The sequence below is a fragment of the Parasteatoda tepidariorum genome, chromosome 1 (genome assembly GCF_982258835.1).
Source record: "Parasteatoda tepidariorum strain Cologne lab strain chromosome 1, Ptep-v5.0, whole genome shotgun sequence".
Taxonomy (NCBI): Eukaryota; Metazoa; Arthropoda; class Arachnida; order Araneae; family Theridiidae; genus Parasteatoda; species Parasteatoda tepidariorum.
Genome location: NC_141755.1, coordinates 71,653,921 through 71,679,563, shown reverse-complemented (window position 1 = coordinate 71,679,563; position 25,643 = coordinate 71,653,921). Strand labels below are relative to the sequence as shown.

At 26.6% G+C, this 25,643-nt stretch overlaps 1 protein-coding gene across 2 annotated transcripts in view; it reads left to right on the top strand.

Annotated features, from left to right (window-relative positions):
- The window catches only part of LOC107445377 (uncharacterized), a 177,142-nt gene that overhangs the window by 74,868 nt on the left and 76,631 nt on the right, over window positions 1–25,643 (top strand). For both annotated transcript variants that reach the window (XM_043039898.3, XM_043039897.3), the window contains exons 9-17: window positions 7,982–8,089; window positions 14,709–14,762; window positions 15,408–15,461; window positions 16,765–16,818; window positions 17,464–17,523; window positions 18,554–18,604; window positions 22,191–22,244; window positions 23,004–23,057; window positions 23,939–23,992. In XM_043039898.3, the coding sequence (XP_042895832.1) occupies window positions 7,982–8,089; window positions 14,709–14,762; window positions 15,408–15,461; window positions 16,765–16,818; window positions 17,464–17,523; window positions 18,554–18,604; window positions 22,191–22,244; window positions 23,004–23,057; window positions 23,939–23,992 (543 nt within the window). The remainder of the gene's footprint in view (window positions 1–7,981; window positions 8,090–14,708; window positions 14,763–15,407; window positions 15,462–16,764; window positions 16,819–17,463; window positions 17,524–18,553; window positions 18,605–22,190; window positions 22,245–23,003; window positions 23,058–23,938; window positions 23,993–25,643) is intronic.

Sequence of the window (25,643 nt, the reverse complement as noted above, 5' to 3'; positions counted from 1 at the left end):
GTGCGAAATATAAGCTGGAATTTCTATCGTTTTATTTTAAAAAGCAAACAATGATAAATCTAAATAAAATTGTTTTGTTCTGTGATCTAAATAGATTATGTCTTCGTTTTTATTTTACGTTTAATTTTTTTTCTGGAGAATATGCCATTTAATATTTTGAATTAAGAAGAATTAAAACAACTTTTAGTTCACAGCTGTATTTCTGAAGAAGACGCTGTATTACTTTTTAGTAAGCAGATATACCTTGTTGCTTTTATTTTGAAAATACTTTTAGTTTGAATGTGTTATATACACATTCAATTTAAATTGGCTGTTTTTCAGCGTTTTTTAATAAAATACTATTCATTTAAATTATTTGTCAAAAAAATTTATTAAAATTGAAAGTGTTAAATGTGGATGATGATGGAATATTAAAAAAATCTGATTCTGAATCTTTGTCAAAGCGTGTGAAAATACTCAATAATATATCTGATAAGAGTTCTAGAATTTTTTCAGATTTTTTCATATTAAAGTTTTAACATTTTATTTTAATATAATAAACTTATATCCATGTTTTAGTTTTTTTATGTATAATTTTGGTACAAAACATTTCTGGATAATTAATTTCATATCATTCTATACTTCTTTCATAAAAGATATTTACGAAATTATGGTTCATACAGACTATAATTTCTGTTATTTAAATTGCTTTCTATTAATAAAGTTGACTGTCTTTAATTTATGAAAGTTCACATTTGCAACATCTATTCATTCAAATCAGAATCTTCAGATGTTCAATGCATTTTATTTTAATTATATCATTCAAAGAAAAAGTGGAAAATATTATATTTAAAAAAATTAAGCAGTATTTTGAATTTTTCTGTTTTTATCCTGTTTTCAGCTTCTATTTAATTGGAATTCAGATATATACTATCTTCGTATTTCATAAACTATTTATCACATTATACAAACTATTTTTCCTCTGTTGCTAGCATAAAAGTTCTTACCACTTTTCTTCAAGTTCAATTTTTGATACAAAATTGAAAATGCAGAATTAATATTTAATTAAAAGTATAATGCTAATTAAAGTTTTTGAAAATGTAAATAAATTAGAATTTTACGATATTTATAGATTAATAGTAAAAAAATAGGAGCAGAATTAAAAATAATATTTATTATGAGATACAGTTTAATTTGAATTTATATAGCTATACCCAGCTGAAAATAAACTGTAGTTTTTCTACAAAACTGAAGTAATTTCGTAGTTTTTTTTAGAGTTAACTGCAAGTTTTCTGTAGTGCAATCTTAACTGTAAAAACACTGCAGTTATTTTGCAGCTAATGCGAAGTAATTTCTCAGTAATTTATTTCGAAAAAACTTTTAGCTATTGTCTACAAAATTACTGTAGTTTAAGTGAGGTCACTTTAAAATCATAAATTTAGAAAAAACTGAAACTTTAAATCCGTGGTCATTCTGCAGTAAATTTGAAGAAATTATGCAGTCATTGTTTCAGAAGTATACTTTCTGATGAATTTGCAGAAAAAATGCAGTTACTTTGCATTGTTGTAAAATTGAAAGAGTTTGATGTCTTCAATCTTGCTTTCCTGGCTGGTATATTAAATTTTTATAATGTTTTTTCTTTTTTTCTTTTCGATTATATATTAATTTCTTACAATTTGGTAAAAGTTCAAAATATATATATTGATAACGGAAATAACATACACTATCTATATTCATAATAGTTAAAATTCATAAAATATATACTTGATTTAATTGTAATTATTTATAATTCAGAAGCGATACAATTTAATTAGTTTAAAATATGCCTAAAATTAGGTATTTAAATATTTCTGTATTTTAGTAATTTTATTAAAAATGTCGTTTTTATTAATTTTTATTATTTCTTTCTTTTTGACTTAAGAAAACTATGTTTGAGCAAAGTTTATGGTAAAAACAATATTAAAGTAAAGTCAAGTAGTTAATGTTAATTAGTTAATTTTTTTATTCGAATTCATACTAAGCTAGGATTATTGCAGAGCAAAAATTATACTTATTTTTTTCTAATCAAGACAAATATATAGTTTGGATTTTAAACAAATTTATATCAAAAGAGTTTGCAAAATTGAGTTTGAAAAAGGGTATTTAATCCAGATTTTTTAGCTTCAAACGTCTTTTTCAATTATTTATTAATTTCACTTAGTTTCAGAAATTTGCCTTAAAAAAATTTAGGCAATTTAAAACAATATACCTTTTTCGTTGCTTGAAAATAAAGCTTTATAAATTAAACGAATAAACTTGTTCGAAAAAAAATAACTTATAGTATTTTCAATTGAACCTAAATGAGCATAATATTTATAAAACTGCTTTCTTTAAAAATTCGTTTCGAGCTCCTTACTTTTAAAAATTAAACTTAAAAGAAAAATGACGAAGCATGGGAGAAGGAAAACAAAACTCAAATCTACAGTGGTTAGGAATTTTTCCTAAAAAAAAAACTCTTAAGTAATAATTCATTTAATTGTTGTTTCACCGTATACAATCAAAACAATTGGATAACCATAAAATGCTGCTATTCAAACTGTTAACTCTGAAAAAAATTTTTAACTGTGTTTTCACCTTATTTGATTTAACAAATAAAAGCTTTATCCTCGCCAACAAGACCCAGCTCATGAAATTAATTAGTTCTTTGTAGCCGTCTTGACACAGGACTGTAGCCGAGAGGGTAAATCGGTGAATCTCACAACAGACGGGAAGCGAGTTCGAATCACAGTGCTCACAGCGAAAACCTTCGCAAGTGCTATGATATCTAATCCGATATTTAAATTCAACAAAAGTTAAGATGGAAAAAATTCCTGTCTAAGGCTTACCTCTCAAAAGGATTTTTTTTGAACAAAAACTATAGTATTTTCTACCGCTTACGATAGATGGCACCACTAAATACAAACAACATTTTGTATATTAATAGTAAAAATTTTGACTGCAATTTACAAACTGAAATATTGAAAATCACTCAAACACGAGTTAAAATCACTCAAGTTTGAGTGAAAACGATCTACTCAGGTAATACTGAAAATCACTCAAGCTCGAGTGAAAATAACTCAAGTTTGAGTGAAATTTTTTTCACTCAAATTGAGCTATTTCCATATAACTCTTTCACTTGAGTGATTTTAACTCAAGATAAGAAGGCCGGTTTTTTCTAGATGAAAGAGTTAAATAGCACTCAAGTTGAGTTATTTTCACTCGTTCATTTTAAGAGAGTAGCTTTAATCCTAAACATTTAACTAAAAGTTTTGAAACTAAGTTTAAGAAATTAATTTTAATAATTAATGATAAAGGAAAATGGTTATTTATTCATGTTCTTATTACTTTCATAATACCCTTTCATATCAAAGTATTCAATTTATTCACGTGAAGATTCTTGTCATTAATTTCGATGATTTACAATAAATATCACAATATAAGGAACGCGACAATATACAGTACAATTACAATATAAGAAAAACGATTATTTTACTTTCATAATATCCTTCTGTATCAGAGTATTCCATCTATAAACTTGAAGATTCGTTTTATTAATTTCGATGATTTTAAAAAGTGGATAATATAGAAACATTAATGAATTTTCATTACTTTTTTAAAGTTTTTTAATGGTAAAATTGATTTCAAAAAGACATCTGGTAGTTTCATTGTTAAATAATTACTTAGCAATATGTTTTGTTATCTTTAATTGGAAACAAATATGCAGAAAGACAAAATTTGAGATAAAAACTTTTATTAGACTGGCAATTAAATATTCGGACTTAAATATTGAAACTAAATATTTTATCCTTGACGTTTAAACTAAATATTTGAACCTATGTATTTCAACTATAAATTTAATTTAAGGATTTAAATAAACTTTTGGGAACTAAAATGCACACAATGGATTATTAGCTTTCTCTTAATTTTTTACTTAAAGAAGAAAAGAGTTCACTTTGAGAAGTAGTTGGAAGTAAATTGCACTTTTGAACCTAGAATGCTTACAGTACATTTACAACAGAAATATTTTGCTTGTAGTTTTCAAAAATAAAAATTTACTTTTGAAATTGCGTTGAAATTAGTAGACCATGGAAACTATAGTAGTCGCTGTTAAATAACTACTAAAGTACTGATAATAATATCCAGAACATTATAAGTACAATGTGTCTTATTAGTTACTGTACAATATTTATACACTGTAAAACATTTCAGAAACTAATTATGACTCGACAAAAATGTTTCCGAAAAATTTCCAATAACTTCATGTAATATCATGTTTCCGAATTGAGAAACAGTTCTGTTATTTTCAAAAGTAAGAAACTAAATCTCATTGATGTCGATTGAGTTTCAGCAACCACTACAACTATTTAATTCCTGTTCACTAGTACAGTGATTCTCAACCTTTTTTAGGCGGCGGCACACTTTTAACGATTTCGAAATTTGACGGCACACAATGAAAAAAATTAGTTTAAAAGTTATTTACTTACCTATAACACACTGTGTTAAATAGTTTACAATAATAATTTTGAATGTGAAATAAAATAATATGTACTACAAAAGCACGTTTATTATGGGATTAATTATTTCTTTCGACTAATTTTTTATTGGTTAGTAACAGTTATTTATTTTTCTGCTAGTTATTAATTGTTAGCTTGTTTTCTATTGTTATTAACTGTTAGTTTTTTACATTAATTATTATTTTTTGCTATTTCTTGTTAATTAGTTTTATTGCTAATTATTAATTGTTAGCTTATTTTTTGTTAGTTATCCTTTGTTAATTTGTTTTTAGAATTATAAATTGCATAGCTTACTTTAATGATTAGCTTTTATTTCCGTTTGAAAGTTAATATTTAGCTTTCTTTATTTTGTTAATTAATAATTTTAATAGTCATTGAGTTTTCTATTTATTTCAGCATTTTTTTCAAAGACAATTTAAATTCTGTCGTCAGAGACAACACAATCGCAGAGAAAGATGTTCACGCAGTTAAAGTGTGGAAAAATTATAAAAAGTATATATATAATATTACATACATATAATATTATATATATATATATATATATATATATATATATATATATATATATATATATATATATATATATATATATATATATATATATATATATATATATATATATATATATATATATATATATATATATATATATATATATATATATATATATATATATATATATATATATATATATATATATATATATATATATATATATATATATATATATATATATATATATATATATAATATTATATATTTGCACTTTTCTTTAATTTAAACTTTACTCGTAATAAAAAAAAAGCATTATAATTTCTATTGTACCATTTCTAATATTCGGCGGCACATTTTAAAAATTTGGCGGCACACAAAAGTGCCGCGGCACAGTGGTTGAGAATCACTGCACTAGTATATAAGACACGTTAACTCGATTATTTCGGGTAGGGGTAGTAATGTAGCGTAACTACCACTGCAACTATTCAATTACCAGTCACTAGTGTATAAGACATGCTAACTCGGTTCTATAAGGTACCTTTTGATAGATGATGGTCGACATTTTTGTTAGCCCAGATGGGTGGGTCGCGCACGTGGTCTGAACACGCCTGCCGCGACCAACACGTCTACCTCGATTGAAACATCCACTTCGATTGGAACACTCTTAGTTCAATGGATGGTTCACAATAAACAGTTGACTTGCTATTTCTGACTGCGACATTGTACTCCTCACGCTGTTGCTACTCAGTGTCGATTCCAAACAAAGGGGGCATGTGCACACTCGACGGCTAATTGTCACACAGGAACGAACACGTTTACAGCCGTGATCCAAATACAGCTCTAACGACTAGTACTCAAAGCCCGGTGGTCTTGATACCTCTTTTCCGACATTTCGCAAAACGGCAATAAATACACTAGTGGTTCATCGAATTCTATAGCGGATAAAATTCTGATGGGGGAGTAATGTAGCTCAGTTGCCATTGCAACTATTAAATTCCAATTCACTAGCATATAAGACATGTTAACTTAATTCTATCTTGAGGTACCTTTATGACGGTTGACATAGTTGGCAGCTTAGCCTCAAAAGAGTGTTCCTAAATATTAAGAAATGTTTTAAAACTATATGCACTGCAGCTGCCCCATATATTCAGAAACGTTTCGGGATATTTTTACAGTGTACTGCAATGGATGCATAAGTTATAAATGTTATGTTCGAAAATTTATAACTTAAACATATGAAGTGTTAGAAGCTAATATGCAAGTTGATGAAAAGCTTTTAAATAAACAAAATTGCATGGAGTGTTGCTGGCGATAAATATAAGAGGAAAAGAAGAAGTGATAGTATATTTACATTATCACGTGACGCACTGAAGTCAAGCTTGTCTTCTCTTATTCGAATTTTTTTGTTCTGAATCGTTAAAACAATCGATTGTGGTCAATATAAATATAGGACATTTTACACAATAAAAATAGGCATACTTCAGTTTAAAAACACGAGTTTAACATTAAATTTTATAGTTTTTTCCTTTTAAAAGAGGCTAAGACTTCGGTTGATTTTCATTGTTAAGATAGTTAAAATTTGTGCTGAAATCTATACAAGAGAGATGAAGGAGAAAATTTTTCTGCCTGAGTTCAAAATTATTAATTCAATTGAATATCTCTGGGATTGCAAGATGTAGCTTCTTCAAGTGCTGCAAGCATTGTCCAACAGAACCACGCTGATTTTCTGCTAGAAGATGAATGCCCCCCCCCCACCACCGAGATTTCTGAATTTTATTTCATTGAATTGTTTCTGGTGAAATACATGTTATCGAAACTTAATGGTGGTATGCTTATTATTAGAAGGAATTACATCTCGACTCTATAAAAACGGGCTTGTAATATAAAAAAGTAGCATTAGTAGCATCCAGCTGCAATACACTTGTGCTGGGTCCGATAGAATACTTTTACTGGTAGACCTTTTTTTTTTGGCAACATAGGAATGATGTGCATCATCATCATCATAGTTGGCCAGATAGCCCAGTGTGGGTCAATGCTTTCCTCTGAAGATTTCTTCACATCGACTTCTGATTTAACTTTGCTCTTCAATTCTTTTCACTAATGTGTAGAGCAGAAAATAACGCTAGTGCTTTTTATCTACTGAAAATTGTTAATAAGAATGCATGCTAAAACAAATGCTGTTTCACATTTGCAGTTTCGGAAAAAGATTTTATTTATATCATAGTGCCGATTTTTGTGTTAAGAATTTTTCAATAAATGTCTTACGCTGTATTTGAATCATTTGGTGTTTAAACTTTATATTATTAACATAGAGCCCTCTGAAGTATATTTCTTACTATATTTGTGTATGTTACTGTCAATTTAACGAATGTCGGGATTCTATAAAATGTTTAGTCCTTAAACATAATACAGAATCGAATGACTCGTCTAACCTAGTGTTTAGTCATTAGACATTCCTCAGAATGCTTAAAGTCAGGTCATTAAACATTCTCCTAAATGACTGTAGTTTTTTCTTCAGTTGTTTGAGAGGAAATTGGAAATGTTTGAGACACAAATCATTTAATATTTTACTGGTAGATTTTAGTCTTTCAATAAAATAACTAGACATTTTAAATGCTAGAATTCGCACATTGACAAGTAACATAAATATGCATTTTTTTTTTTAAATTTTAGGTAACATTTTAATAAAATTTCCAGGTGCATGTAGTTCCTCCATTCATACTCGTATAAACAGTTAGCAGAGGGATATAAATAGATAAAGTAGATAATATATACCCCATTAATTTAGAACACCCGATTCCTATTTAGGTATCATAAGAGTTGAATTTCAATCACCGAGTTTTTTATTAGTCACATTATAAAACCCTTAATTCTGATAGTCTAATCTACAAAGATATATTTGAGTATTTATTGGAAAGTGATGCATTTTTCCTGTAAAAAAATATATAATATAATCTAATATACGCTTCTTTCAGGGTCTTCCTGGAGCTCCCGGAATTCCTGGATTCCCGGGTGAGCGGGGACTGCAAGGATTACCAGGTATTCAAGGGCCACGAGGAGAATCCGGAGATTCCGGTATACCGGTAATTATGCCATATTGTCAATAACAGTGTATCGCTTTATGAACTAAATTTGATTTTTTTCTTTGTAATATTCGTAAATTTCTAATGGCAATAAAAAGTGTAGAATTACTAAACTGGAAACAAATAATAAAAATATCTATGTACAAGACTGACCGAAATCATTTCCCTAAAAGTTCTTTACAGTTCTTAGCGCAATCTCAGAGTTGCTAAATAATGATGTATCATATTTTATAGATGGACATGGTCTCAAGTTATTGAATATGCTGTAATATAAAAAAGACGGTCATCATTTCAAAAATATTTCAATGCTACGTTCTGAAAAAAATTACAGTAAAACGTAACGGTACTCATGATGCCGGTATTTTTAAAGTAAAATCCCGTTTTACTGCAACATTACGGCACAAGAAATAAGATATATTCTAAATCTTATAGAATAATTAAATACCTGTATTACTGTAACTAAATAAATACTACTCTAAAAATGTCACTTTAATATTTTACGATAAAATGGATTTTATGGATGATTCTTTCTACTATAATTTGATTCATAATCTTTTACAGTGTGTAAATACTTTTTCGGCATTATTGTAAAGACAGCCACTTTTTGAAAGAATTTGAAGATGTGATGGTTATAATTTCTCAGTAATACAATGAAGACAGCCATTTTTGGAAAGAATTTCCATGTGATGGTTATAATTTCTCAGTAATACAATGAAGACAGCCATTTTTGGAAAGAATTTCAATGTGATGGTTATAATATATCAGTAAAACAATGATGATAGCCATTTTTGGAAAGAATTTCCATGTGATGGTTATAATTTCTCAGTAATACAATGAAGACAGCCATTTTTGGAAGGAATTTCAATGTGATGGTAATAATTTCTCAGTAATACAATGAAGACAGCCATTTTTGGAAAGAACTTTAATGTGATGGTTATAATTTCTCAGTAATACAATGAAGACAGCCATTTTTTGAAAATAATTCCAATGCAATGGTAATAATTTCTAGGAAATAAGAAGATCGCTGCAACCTTTTGAAAAAACTCCAATCGATAGTAATACAATCTAAGTGATAAAAAGAAGTCAACCATCTTTTGAAAAAAATCCAATGCGAGGGTAATGCTTTCTTAGAAATCAAAAGATGGCAACCATCATCATCACGACGTTTTTTGTTTATAGTACTTCTCAATTTTCAGAATAAATTGCCGTATAGTACTTTTTTAGCTGGATTTTAAATGGCTACAGATCTTCGTTAATATTATGACCAACTAAGAAGTGGAAGTACAATATTTTATCCAGGAGAGCTCACTGAATTGCAGATTGCTTGATGTTATAATGGTTTAACTTTTCTCACTAATACTACACCACAATGGAGGTTAATTGTCAATAATTGCAAAAACTTCCCTCAGTGTTTTTCTGTGCAGCCAGAATCGAAAATGGTGTGGGATATCAAAATAAATTAATCGAACTTCGTAATTATTGCTTCAGACTTATGATTTAGAAGCACTCAAAAATTGACATGGAAAAGTATAAAATCAAAATAGATCGCATATTAAAAGAATTAAAAAATAAATGAATAAATTAAGCAAAAACTTAGCTTTTACAACTAATTGCAAACATATCTTTATAATTGTCTTTATTGCTCTTCCATTTCACATTATTAACTGATTTTTACATTTGAAATCTTACTTTCACTCTAATTAACGTCACTAATCATTCGTCAGGATTTGTATTCAGGATATATATATATATATATATATATATATATATATATATATATATATATATATATATATATATATATATATATATATATATATATATATATATATATATATATATATATATATATATATATATATATATATATATATATATATATATATATATATATATATATATATATATATATATATATATATATATATATATATATATATATAAACAGAACTCATTAGATAAGTTCAAAATGAAGATAAAACAAAGAAAAGTATAGACATATGAAAAAAGGGGGGAAATAATAAATAAAAAAATAGCAAACAACAGTTTAAAAAATAATAAAAAAAGGATGACATTTTATTTAAAAAAACCGGAAAAAAAGATATAATCTTTTCATCAGCTCACACGATTCTGTTTTGCAGATATAATCGTGTGGGCAGATGAAAAGATTATATTTTTTTTTTCGGTTTTTTTTAAATAAAATTTCATCCTTTTCTTTTTTAAACTGTTGTTTGTTATTTTTTTACTAATTATTTCCCCCCTTTTTTCATATGTCTATAATTTTTTATTGTTTTATCTTCATTTTGAACTAATATATATATATATATATATATATATATATATATATATATATATATATATATATATATATATATATATATATATATATATATATATATATATATATATATACAGTACCGCTCAAAACTATCAGTACACCTAGAAACTTATAAAAAAATGGCAAAATTCAAAGCGTCATAACTTCTTTAAAAATAATCAAAAATGCTTCTGTTTCAGCTCATTTTGAAGCTTGAATTCTCTACTTTTATGTACTCTTATTGATTTTAATTAATATATTTTGCAACTATGTACAATTACACTCTAAACAATCATAGAAAATTGTATTAATTTTTTGTGAAGTTTGACGCAATGTACGGGCACAAAGGGGTTAGATATTGTTAATTTTTATTATACCATTGAAAAATTTGGACTTTTAGCTCTTATTTATAAAAAAAAATTCCAAAAAAACATGTTTTTTGATGAAGTTATTGTCAAATAAAAAAAAAGATTTTTTTTTCAGAATTTAATGATTTTTCAGCAATTATAATGAATTTTAGTGTAATTATAATATGATATGAAAATTTTTTAATTAAAATAAATTCAAATTTAATATTTCTCGATAATATTATTTCATAATTTATTATACCAATTTAATTTTTTTTTTTGGAAATTATAATAATGAAATAAGACTTAACGTTTACAATTTAATATTTTGAAACTTATTTTTTCGTATTTTTCTCAGAAAAAATTTGAAAACAAGAATGTACATACAATAACTTATGAAATAATATTATCGAGAAATATTAAATTTGAATTTATTTTAATTAAAAAATTTTCATATCATATTATAATTACACTAAAATTCATTATAATTGCTGAAAAATCATTAAATTCTGGAAAAAAAACTTTTTTTTTATTTGACAATAACTTCGTCAAAAAACATGTTTTTTTGGAATTTTTTTTTTTAAAGGAAAGCTAAAAGTCCAAATTTTTCAATGGTATAATAAAAATTAACAATATCTAACCCCTTTGTGCCCGTACATTGCGTCAAACTTCACAAAAAATTAATACAGTTTTCTATGATTGTTTAGAGTGTAATTGTACATAGTTGCAAAATATATTAATTAAAAACAATTGAAATACATAAAAGTAGAGATTTTAAGCTTCAAAATGAGCTAAAGCAGAAGCATTTTTGATCATTTTTAAAGAAGTTATGACACTTTGAATTTTGCCATTTTTTTATAAGTTTCTAGGTGTACTGATACTTTTGAGCGGTACTGTATATATATATATATATATATATATATATATATATATATATATATTCTAAAATTATGTGATTAGTAAAAATTTTATTTATACCTATTATCAAATTGAGTATTCAATATCTTTTTAAGTTATACGTATACTATACTAAATCATCAGTAGATCAATTTTTTATGTTAACTTTGTCCAAGTATTGATTTTATCAAAATATTTGATAAGTGATATTCTTAAATGATTATGAAAAATTATTTTGCAGTAAAAACTTTAAAAGTTAGCCAAATAAATTGTTTAGTTTAGAATTGGGAATGGAAAATCGCTTACAATTGATTTATTTTGAAAAAGAAATAAATGGTATTTTTTAGAAAAAAATCTTCCTTATTCAATAGTTTCACACTTTTGAGCTCATACAGGCGCCTTGTCATGAACTTCGAAAAATGGTTTGCGGACGTCCTGAATAAATATGCTTCGTAATTTTTATTTGAATATTTCAAACAGTCTATAGTCACGTTTGAGTTTAATAAGATTGAAGCTGATTTTAATATATTTGCATTCAAATATTGGAAATGCATGCAGAAGATAACCCTACTGAAATATACTTTTTGAGAATTTGAAGTTTCCTCGATCAGAAAAAGGCTGGAGAAAAAAAATACTTTTATGTGAGAAAAGAATTTAAGGGAAAAAGGAATATAAGGGAAAAATAATTTATGTGATTTTTTTGGAGGGGGGGGGGAGAAATTAATTTATGTAAAAATTAATCTACGTGAAACATGATGCTGAAAATGAATTTCTGTAGAAGCATTTAAAACGAAAATGAAATTGATGTAAAACAAAAATCTAAAAATATATTTATGTAAAAACATTTAAAATAAAAATGAAATTGATATAAAATAAAATAATAAAAATGAATTTATATAAAATATTAAAATGAAAAATGGAATTTTAGTGAAAAACGAATATGAAAAATGAAGTGTAAATGAAATATAAAGGAAAAATAAATATTCTCGCTACAATGAAAATAGAATTTAATTGAAAAAAAATATTAGAAAGGTGAAAAAAATCAAGCAAAAATTTAATTTAGGCAAAACATGTATTAAAATAGAAAAAAGAATTCATACGTAAAATACATTTTGAAAAGAGGGGAATTTAAGTAAAAAATGAATTGAAGTAACAAATTGAATTTGAGTGAAAAAAATAAAATGTAACTAAAGAAAAATACGTAAGGAATAAGTTAAATGGAACAATTAATTTAAATATAAAATGATTGTTGTTACAATTAGATTTAAACAAAAAATTCTTGTCAACTGAAAATGCTTTAAGGAAAAAATTCAAGTAAGAAATAAGTTTTAAAAAAAGACTTTTTTGTGAAGAGGGAATTTCAGTGAAAAATTAAAATGCAAATGTAATGTAAGATGAAATTTAAATAAAATTTGAAAAATTAATTTAAGAGAAAATTAAATTAAGAGAAGCGTGAATTAAGCGAAAAATACATTTAAATGAAAAATGAATCTCTAAATTTAATTAAATATTATATTAAGGTGAATTTAATTCATGGTTTGTGAATTAAGAATTTAGTATAATGGGGAAAACTATCACTAGAAATTAAATAGGATAAATTAAGGAAAATAAATTGAGAAATTGTTAATTTGAAGATTTGAAGAAGAATTATTAAACTAAGTTAAAAGTAAATTTAAGCAAAAAATGACCTCCGATTTTAAATAAATAGTTTTAAAAGTGTTTACTTTTTACTTCTTTTGATTTTCAAAACCAAAATATCCTAACAAAAAACTATTTTAAACTAAATTATACATCTTAAGAACCATACAACTTAATATCTATGCATAATCTTTTAATGATTAAAAATATGTATTCGAATTCTGTGAGGCTTTAAAAATATGTTTTTTATTCATGAAATGATTAGAAAATTACTGGTTTAAATTCTTGAAAAAATATTTATATATTTACACTTTTTGTAATGTGAATTTACAAATTTTTGACAAGCTTGAAATCAATCATTGCTTAAAAAAACAAGTTTGAAATCAATCATTTTAAATGGTTAAAAAAATAAACAAAAAATTGATGGAAAACTTTAAAATTATTTTACTAAACATAATATGTATTGTAACGGTTATGGAGAAATACGTTTTCTCATATTAAGCATTAAATAAAAAATTTTTGTTATAATTTCTATTAGTACAGATAATGAGTCCTTTCAAATCATTAAAAAATTCATCAGTATCATTCTTCAAATTGTAAATAGTTTTAAACTGTAAAAATTTCTTTATGAAAAGTGTATTCACAGCTATAAATTATGTTCATACGCATAATGCTCTCGAAGAACAACTTTAAAGTCTAGCGGTCACAGCTTATTTTAATTTATCTATTTATCTTTTTTAAAAAAAAAGAATTCCAAGCATTACTCAATAGTTTCTGTTAAATAAAATTAAATAAAGTAAATATTAAATAAAGTAAATATTAAATAATTCTATAACAAAGGAATCACTGTAAGCATATACGGGTATGCTTCTATAATCCCTTTCGAAAATGTGTTTTATAATCTTTACGTGTTTATGTGTTCTTATAATTCTTCTTTTTAAAGAAAATTGCAAAGAAAATTTTTTTTAAATAAGTATCGTAAAATTATATTTCTAAAATAAATAAAATCCCAAACCTTATCGAAATTTGAAGCATTCTTATTAAGGAAGAAATGATAAAAAGCATTAAATCTTCCTTGATTATTAATAGAACTTTGAAGTTGTTCCCAATCTTTTTTTCTTTCATTTCAAATTCTCCTGCTTTTTTTGGTATTGAAAACAAGTTTTTTGCACTCGCATTTCCTTTTAATGATTTATTAAGATTTTCCTCGCTTAAATACTGACTTTTGACCTCCAATGTGCCATTTTTTTTTCAACAAGAATTCTAAAAATTTATATTTAAAGCAGTATATATCTGTTCTTAAGATGGTTGTAGCGGAATATCATGTTTTATGAATTAGAGTTTTTTAAATTTTTTTATGCTTTTAATATGTTTAATTCCAGTAATATTTTTTAATTTGCATATCTTCATTTTATTTCAGGGTCTACCAGGACCAATAGGACCCCCAGGACCCATTGGACCTCCTGGAAGAGCAGTATGCATATCGTATTTTTTCATTGTTCAACAAATCTATAAGAAAAATTAATTATATGAATATTTAAAAAATGTTTTTTTCATGTTATGATTTATTAGTCTTCTAGTATTAGATTTTAAGGACGTGGAGGATATTTCTTAAATAAATTCATCTCCCAAGCAGTAAGTATTTAAATGAAAGTGCTTAAAAGTGACAAAATATAAATAAAGTGTATAAATAATAATTACTTGAAGGACAGAAGCAATTGGAACGATTTAGTTCAAACTTTCTATTTTGTTAGTTTGTTTCATCTCAAGGAACTGTTTAATAAATTCCTTTTTAGCTACTGGAACATCTGAATAATTTTTGAACATACGCAAAACTATGTACAAAATTGTTTCCTCTGGCATCAAGGCAAAAAAAAATTTTTTTTTAACTTATGCTTACATGCGTGTTTTTCAATTTAGATAACTTTCTCAAGAAAACAAACTTTCCACTATAAAACAAATGAATAATATTTAAAAAAAATGTGTATTTTTGTTTCGTTTAAAAAATTCTTTTGAAAAGCTCAATTTCTTATGCATTTAATTTTGTTTTTTAGTTTCATGATTTTTAAAACTTTTAAAATTGCATTAATAAAAATTGGTCTTTCTTATTATAAATTAGGGTATACCAGGATTGAGAGGCGAGTCAGGATCACCTGGACAGCCAGGGCTCCCAGTAAGTGTCATTTTTTTTAAATTTAACAAATTCAATCAATGAATGATGTGACGCAATTTCAAAATGAACGAAATAGCGAATACAATGTAACAATACTTGTTGAATTTTCTAGTATCTACGAATATTGTAATACATGAGCTAACTTTTCTTTTTTCATACTGGATGCTTGTTAAGTACAATATGTGCGTAATGCATATTATTAATTCATAATATATATCTACAAAGAATATTTTTAAAGTATGGTGAGTATATAAAACTTATTTGTGATGGGTATATTGTATACTTGTAATGTGTAATCTGAATTCTATGGACGTCAAAATATTATTGTAAAGTATGCATGAAATATAGCATCGGTATCTTAAAAAAATTTTGTGAGCAAAATAACTTTACGAAAGGTAGAAATTTCGAGTTTAAAATCTGCTATTTTCTTTAAAATTTCAAAACTCTGCATCATCATGCAAATATTAAACCATCTAATTCGCATTAGTTTATTTAAGCCACAAGACTCTTATAGCTAAATAAAGGGTGCAGTAATTATGGTCCTTAAAAAAAATATCTATCCTGAAACTACGTTCAGAGAATTCTCCCAAAACCAATCGTTAGTATCGAACAAAAGTAATGACTAGTTCTTTTATCAGTAGTTATTTTCAATTTGTTAATGGTTGTCAATTCTTGTTACTGAAACTTTTTTAATAAACAAAAAAGTATTTTATGTTGGTAACTTAAATAGTCAATGATTGCGAATTACGTAAACAAAAAAAACTTACAAGTTCACGATATATTTATCAGCTTCTGAAATCATGCAACTTATTTTTCTTTTATTCTCCCAATAACGATAATTATCATCCAAGAAAAGTAATGACTAGTGCTTTCATCGGTAGTTATTTTCGATTTGTTAATGGTTGTCAATTCTTGTTGCTAAAACTTTTGTAATAAACAAAAAAGTATTTTATGTTGGTAACTTAAATACTCAATGATTGCGAATTACGTAAAAGAAAAAACTTACAAGTTCACGATATATTTATCAGCTTCTGAAATCATGTAACTTATTTTTCTTTTATTCTCCCAATAACGATAATTATCATCCAAGAAAAGTAATGACTAGTGCTTTTATCGGTAGTTATTTTCGATTTGATAATGGTTGTCAATTCTTGTTGCTAAAACTTTTGTAATAAACAAAAAAGTATTTTATGTTGGTAACTTAAATACTCAATGATTGCGAGTTACGAAAAAAAAAACTTACAAGTTCACGATATATTTACCAGCTTCTGAAATCATGTAACTTATTTTTCGTTTATTTCAGGGAGCGAGGGCAGAAAAAGGAGATCCAGGACCACCAGGAGAACCAGGAACACCAGTATGTAATAAACAAATAAAATAAAACTTTTTATATGTTATATTTAATATAAAAGTTTTAAAGTAATAAATATATACAAATATTCAAATCCACATTTTTTTAGAGTAAAAAACTGTTACTCACAGATCATTACAGTATCACAGTATTACAGTATCAAAATCTTTCTGATTCATATTCAGAACTCTGATTCACTTAAAAAGATATACTCATTAGAACTTGAAAAGTAATGTATAAGTTATGAAAAAAATTAAAAATAGGATAGTCATTTACGGAAAATAACTATTGCGAAAGTAGATTTAAATTCATTAAAAAAAAACAAGTAAAATAAAATGATGTGAAATGTGATACTTTTTTAATATTTTTTTTAGTTTTATCTCACAAATAAACTGCTTTTGCTTATTTTAATCTTGTTTTCATTGTTATTAACTTCGGTAATGATTTGTCACTTTTTCGATTATACTTAAGTATTTTGAGCCTCTTTTAGTTTTTTCTATGAGTAAGAGTATTTAATATTACATTACGTAATATAATATGGGCGTACTTCTAATTTTAGTTTTGACGAGAAATCGTATAATGTAAAGACGCAGAATATGGAATACCTAGTATAATGTTATTACAATATCTTTAAATTTTGTTTCATTTTAGGGTTTTCCAGGAACCATGGGCCCTAGAGGACCACCAGGTGTTCCAGGAGATGCAGTAGTTGTAAGTATATGTTCATAAAATAATATAAAGTATAATAATATTAAATTATTAAATTTTACTGGGCTCAGCTGCAAGTTACTTTTTATAGATCGCTATTAGGTTTTATAATAAAACTTATTCTTAAAAATATTGACTTAAATCGTATTTTTATATCAAACATCATCAATGGCTCGACAGCCTAGACTGCTCTTTGGCTTTCTCAAGAAGTTTTTTCCATGCTAGTTTTTGGTAGTGTTTTCCAATTTTTAGTTTTTAAGATCATTTCAAATTCGGCCTGCCTCTTTTTCGTGTGCTAACTGGTCTGGCAGTGAAAACTCTTTTTGTGGTAATGTCTTCGTCCATTCTTCGTCCATTCGTCCACGTGGCCTGCTTATTTTATTCCTTGTCTTTCAATAAAGTTAATAATGTCAGGTTCATTATATGAGTGATAAATCTCTAGATTTGATATTCTAAGCCACACATAATTTTTTGAATTCCTTTAAAAATACTTATCAAGACTTTTCTCTCAAAGGTATCCAACATATCCTCATTCGTACAAGATGTGGTCCACGTTTCACAAGCATATGCTAAAACTGATCGTATAAGAGATTTATGTAATAAAACTTTCGTTTTTCTATGAATTATATTAGATTTTATGTATTTTCGAATATTAAATGTTTTTCTTTATTAAAAATACTAATTTTACTCGATATTGAATATTATGTACCAATATTATTATTTTGGCAATATAGTTTTTTTTACATGCATTTCCTTTGTACTGTGTCTTTATATTCGGAAGACATAGCATAAAAATAAATATTTAATGAAAATATGATAAATATTTAATTTGCGTGCATTTGAAGAATTAAGCAAATTATACAATAATATGTATATGTTGTGGTGCATTTCGATTAGTGCAGTTTCAATATGAATAAAACCTTTAAGTTTTCGTAAGTAATTGTTTTAAAAATAACTTACAATGAAACAATGCTACTTTCATCATTCATTTAATATTCGTTATTATTCAGGAAATTCTTTATTATTTTCGTAGGTAGAAGGACAGCCAGGACCACAAGGAGATCCCGGGCCAATGGGTCCTCAAGTAAGACGATATTTTACTACAAAATCTAATCTTATTTTTATAATGCTTAATATTTATCATGTTATTAAATATTATTTAAATTAGATTTAACGTTGCAGAAAAATTATTATTTTATGACGAACTCTAAATAAGAAATCTAAATTTTTTTCCTGAATACATACATAGTACATTCGGAATAGATACAGGAATTTCATTAAGTAGTAAAAAACACACAATTGTATGCCAAAAATAATGTTTCCTTTTTTATAGTACAATTTAAAAGCAATGAAACATTTTTTTAAAATATATTTGGAGAAGTTTATGAGGTGTCTATAATTTTACTGTGCACACTATTTTCAGTTTATGGGTGATTTTTAATGCAAAAAAAGGATTTATTTCTCAGGCATGATTACTTAGAATATTGATTGCTTGATTTGGTAATAAATCATATAGCTGAAGTTATTGAGTCATGAGTATAAGAAATTATAGTATACATTCCGTCAGAAGCTAGTCTTAAACAAATTGATCTCAAAACAAACATTTTAAATAATTATGCTAATTCCTCTGCCACATCAAATATTTAAAATAATTAATAATTAACATAATTGTGACACCTGTACATTATAAGACATAATTTTAAAAAATTAGTACATTAGTTCTAAAATAACGGAAAGATGAATACATTATTTTATGAATGGAGGAAGATTGGTAGCGCTTCACGCTTCCTTGCCCCAGCTATTGAGTTCTATTCTGGAACCCGGCACGGCTCACTCAGACTTTTCTTTCTTCAGTGGGTCGATAAAATGAGTATCAAGCATTCTTAGGGACAAAACACTTAGGGTTCCACTTTCAGCTAACCACCCAACCAGAATATCTGCTCTTACATCGCAAGAGCCCAAGGTTAAGAAAACTGGAATGGGCTAAGTAGGCCGTGGCCGTCTACGAGCTGTCGCACGCCACTGAGTTTAGTTTTTCTTTCTGAATATCGTAAATGTTTCTTTTTTTCTGTCCCATCTTAGATTTCTCGTGCAGTATTGTTTATGTGTCGTAAATATGTCCCTTCGATCGTCTTGCTTTTACAACTTACTATATTAATAATTACACTGGGAAACAAGTTGTTTGTTGCTTTTATACAAATACTTGAACTAGCCTAATTGAGGTGTGGTGTTTCAAATTTGAAATTAGTTTTGCGCCCTAAGCTACAGATATTTTTAAAGGCATTTTTAGTCTTTGTTTTGTCAAAATGTGCAAGCTAAAAAATACCCCGACAAACTTTAAGGGGAGTAAGAGCGAATAAACAGGATTAAAATTGCACAGGAACCTATGTCCGAAAATGTCGTCATATGGGCGCTTCTCCATTAGAAGCTGCTTCTTCATACGCTTTTGAACAGGTCATAATAGGGATGTTCACTTATCCGCATACGACAACGCTTCCGGGCATGATTTCATATATATATATATATATATATATATATATATATATATATATATATATATATATATATATATATATATATATATATATATATATATGTATATATTATTTTTTGTTCTTTACTAACGGCAGGCACTGAACTTTCGTTCTTCGCCTTTGAAGATGCCGGAAGTGTTGCTCGTTTATCGTTACCCAGTGGGCACCTGTGAACCAAAGTCACGGGGGCGAGCAACGCTACCCGCGCCACACTGCCACATATACCCGTTCATAGGGTGGGCCACATTCATACATTCACACATCCGAAGACAACACACAGAGAGAGAAACATCTATGTCCAGAGCGGGATTCGACCCCGTAGCCATTGGCCTCGCAGTCAGGCACGATAACCACTCGGCAACCTGGCCGGCTATAAATATATATATATATATATATATATATATATATATATATATATATATATATATATATATATATATATATATATATATATATATATATATATATATATATATATATATATATATATATATATATATATATATATATATATATATATATATATAGTTTTTTTAACTTGTACATATTTCGACAAAAAAAAAAGACTAATAGAGTAATTGAAAAAATACAATAGCTTGGAGAGAGAAATTGATTGCATATTCGTAATCAACGATATGAAAATATCTAAGATCCGTTAGAAAATATCATGCAATATATGAAAAATTGTTCCCCACTATCAATTAAAAATACATTTTTTTATTGCATTTACACTATTATTAAAATAGGTATCACTAGGAAGCAGTTGTTACAAATATACGCTGTTATTACAAATAAATGTCTTAAACAAGTCTAAAAGTCATTGGCGCATTCAATAACTGCTATTAACTTCAAGTACTTCTAGACAGAATATCTTCGTTTACAAAACAATGAGGAAAACTATTCATAATTACACGTAAAAATAAAACTTCCCTCTCAATAGATTTATTCAGCAGCAACAGTTCACCGTATTTGTGAATTGCTGGAATAGTTATTTATCAGCGAGTCGAAACTATTCAATCGTGCTCAATGACGCAAGATGGGGACGATTCTGGGATTCATTACCTTTCCTCTGAGGGACTCGAAGATAGGTCCTCGCTCATAAGGAATTACAGAACACGGGAAATTGTAATCGATTGCTCCGTGTTTGGCGTGTATAAATGCATTGAGATCACATCCTGATCTGCCCTGTCCACGTATCATTGACCACCGTTGGCACTGTCGGCGAAATACTCTGATATATTTCTGCTTGATGGAGAGATCACTGTACTGGTCATTGACTGGGACAGGATAATTGATGAATAATAATTTAGAGACGTATATCTTTTCCTAGACTTGGAACAATAATATTTTACAAAGTGCTTCGTGTTATAACCCAGTTTTTATGTAGAATTAGCGTAGGCAAGTGCTGGAAGTATAATTTTTTCGAGAACTTAAAGATGCGTTTAAATAATGTTAGCTTTCCGAAATAATAATGTATTATAGGATGCACTATACAAGGTGTTGAATAAAAAATTGCTTCTATTCTGTATTTTTATAAAAGTTTTAAAAAATGGTACAAAGTGGGTGTCGTAATTTATTATTAATTCAAGGAAGCAACTGTCTTTTCAACTTTGTCAAGGAGACAACATTACGAAACACCCTATATGGTAGAAGAGTAAATATAGAATGGAGATTTTATTTATATTTTAATTAAAAATAATATATTCAATTATAAAAACTAGAAATATTAATTTTTAGAAATTTTTCTATTTTATAATTGAAAAATAGTTCTAAAGATAATTATAGAGCATTATTTGTATACTCCTTGTATAGTACATCAGCATAACAATTTAAACTATTCATTTATTTTTTTAAAATTTATATGTGATCAGGTAGCCTCTCTCTTTATAAGTTAGATTTGTGAGATCATTTGTATTCGTTACGATATTTTTTGTGATAATATACTATGTTTAAGATAACAAAAACTTCTTACTATAGATACATATTTTCGCAAATTTTTCTTATTCATCTAAATATAAACTAAACTAAACGTCAAACAATAATAAAAATAATTATATTTTTGAAGAATGAAATATAAACGGTATAACACTTATATTATAAAGATTCATGTATTTTCTTTTCTTTTTTTTTATCTAGGGGGAGCAAGGACTGCAAGGCTTACCAGGTATTCCAGGATTTCCTGGTAAAAAGGTAATCCTCTTGACCTTTTAAAAAAGGCCATATTTCACACGTCAATACTTTCTTTAAATCGGAACAAAGAGATATCAAAATATAACTAGGTTATTAAAATAATTAATTATCTATTTTAGTTGAAACGTTACTTTAAAATCTAAGACTCTTTAAAAAATATTAAGTCACTGAGAATAAAAGTGAAACCAGACAGATATCAAAATAGGAATATGTTATTAAAATAATAATTACTCTATTACTATTATATTTTATTTGAAATGTTACTTTTAAATCTAAAACTCTTTAAAAAATATTAAGTTACTGAAAAAATAGAAGTGAAACCAGACAGAAATTAAAATAAATAATAATCTATTTTATTTGGAATGTTACTTTAAAATCTCAAACTCTTTAAAAAAATATTAAGTCACTGAGAATAGAAGTGAAACCAGACATTGTTACAGACTTTTAATTCCTTGATCTGTCTTTCAAATCAATCTCTGAAATAAAGTGAATTTAAAAGTGTTTTAGTTGGTGAACTGGCATTTTAAGATTCTAAAAAATATTTTGAAAAAATCTGAAAGTAATTTCTGGGGACATAATCTCTTTTCTCTAATTTATTATTAAAAATGTTAAAATTAAGATTATTTGAAAAATTTTGACATCCTTTTCTTTCCTTCGAACAAATTTAGCTAATATTTTAGTTTTTGTTTTTCAGAAAACTAGTAAACAAAAAATTTTGAGACCAGGATTTTTTTTAACTCACTGGTGCTTTTTTTACAGGGCGATACAGGACCACCTGGAGTAGCAGGACCAGAAGGAAAGAGAGGTTTTCCTGTATGTTTATTTTATTATTCTTATTATAATTATAATTTTTCTTTGAAAAATATTCAATGGACAGTATGCTAATTTTAGAATATTTTTTTTTTACTCTAAACTGAAAAAAAGAGTTCTTTTTTAAATTAAAACATTTATTAAATTCTACCATTCCCAGTTTGGTGATTGCAGAGTCAGGTTTCATTTTCTTTATTATTAAAACCTTGATAACAGCCTAATATAATTACAATTTGTATATTATATTAAGCTGTTATCATATACAGGTACACATGTTGTTCTGTGCTGACAATCCTCGAAAAATATTTTTATGATATTCTTCAAAAATGAAGCGAAAAAGAAATGCCTACACTATAAAAAAGATCCGGATCAATTTACGGTTTAAAGTATATGGATGCATCTTCCGTAAAATCCATTTTTAACGTAAAATATTATACCATAATTTTTACAGTAACATACAATTAATAAATATAATTAAATATTATTATTTAATTGAATTAGAGATATTCGATGATTTTACGGTAATTATTGCTGTAAAAGTTTTTTTGGCGGTTTATTAGATTTTTTGTTCCGTAACATATTCCGATGAAAATTAGGTAATGCGGTGAAAAATACCGTCAATCTGAGTGCCGGTACTTTTGGATGGAGCTTGAAGCATCAATGTCTGTTTGATTACATAAAAGGAGCTAAAAGGTAGTTATTCAAAACAGCTTCAGGATTTATCAGCACCTCGTTTTGCCGATTTTAAGTGTGATTATTGTTTCATCGCATTTTCGATGAGGATTTTGGAATTATATATAAATGGTAGTCGTTATTGAAGACCTTGTAAAGGATAACCTAGTATATAACAAGAGATTTATTTGCTTTTTTATGTATGTTTTTAGGGTGACAGAGGAGAATCTGGCCTTCCAGGACCTCAAGGACTACCTGGATTACCGGTACGAAAATCAAATTTCATAAATAATACACATTGTATAATTTTTTTAAAATCAAAATTAGCAATTTCTATTTTATTCTTTTTATTGAATATTATGCAGTTTACATAGAAAATTATTAGTTATTAATATTTATAGTAAGCAATCGCAAGCAATTAGTTATTAATATTAATAGCATCAGGCAATATATGCAATTAAAATAGCAAAATTTTTTCCCGACATGGAACATGTAGAGTGTTCTAAATTAGGCTGACGGTCTTCCAAAATATACAGCAGGATAACGTTAGTTAAGGGGAAGAATAATTTTTGTTACAAACTCGCGAGTCAAGACAGAAATTTTCCACTGTAAAATCTTAGATTCAGTACAGAAATTTTTTTACAGATGGCGCAGTAGTGTTTTGATGTATTTTTTGCTCTCCGATTATAACGCGATTGTGAATGATCATGGACATTTCCGACTATATAATTTGGTGATTTTCAAAAATTAATTGCTTGGTAAGATTGATAAAGGTAATTTTGAGTACCTTTTATTTGAATTACAGGTTTACTGCCTTCAGCGCCATCGGTCAAAATTTTTTAAAATTATAAACAGGGAATCAGGAAAGAAAATTATTTTCTGTACCACATGAATTTACATGAAATATATGATAATTATATATTTTGAAATTTAGCCAATTTTGTTGTTGTAAACTTTTACCAAACTATCAGTTTAGATTAAAACACGCTTTTTATAGTTGTATATTAATAAAATACCAACTGAGTTTCATTTAATATGTTAATTTTATGAAGAAGAAAAACTCTCAAAAAAGCAAAACGTTTGAATTGTTTTAAATTTTTTTTCCTCTCTTTTTTTTTTTTTTGCGTTATAGTTTCGCAAACATTTCTTCCATATAAAATTCATCTTTTCAAAATATTACAAAGTACTTTTTGGTAGTTTTTGATTTTTAAAGTCGAGTAGTTCTCCTAACTATGTTTATCATATTCAAGTACTATTTCACTTGAATTTTGTCATTTCGAAAATCTTCAGAGCGAGAAACAATGTCAACAAATACTGTGGAATCAAAATTTAAATTTTTTTGAATTAAAAAAAAAGTTAAGTAAAATTTAATCATTTCGTCACTGTTAATAACATAGAATTTTATTAAAAATTTTAAATGTATCTATTAACTAAATTCCATTAATATTTCAGAAAAATTTATTCATCTCTACTTACCTTAAATATTTTTTAATAGTAATAACATTTTTATTTCTGAATAATGATCTAATTTTAATTTCTGAGCTTATATTTGTTTCTAAATTTTAACAACTACGTTGTTAGGGAACATATGGAGCTGACCATTTGGTTCCCGATAATTTTTTGATAGTTAACTATAACATTGTAACTTGTAGATCAACAACATAGAATTAATGCTGTAAAAATCTGTATTATTTTTAGTCTTAAATAGTGTTATTGTTTCAAAACCCTTAGGAAAATTTGCCATAGGTTTGCCATAAAAAAATGCCATAGGATATTCCTATGGGGTTTTGCCTATGGCAAAAATTTTGCCATATACGTATGGCAGAATTTTGCCATACATGTATGGCAAATTTTTGCCATAGGCAAAACCCCATAGGAATATTCTATGGCATTTTTTTGAATGGCAAAATTTTGCCA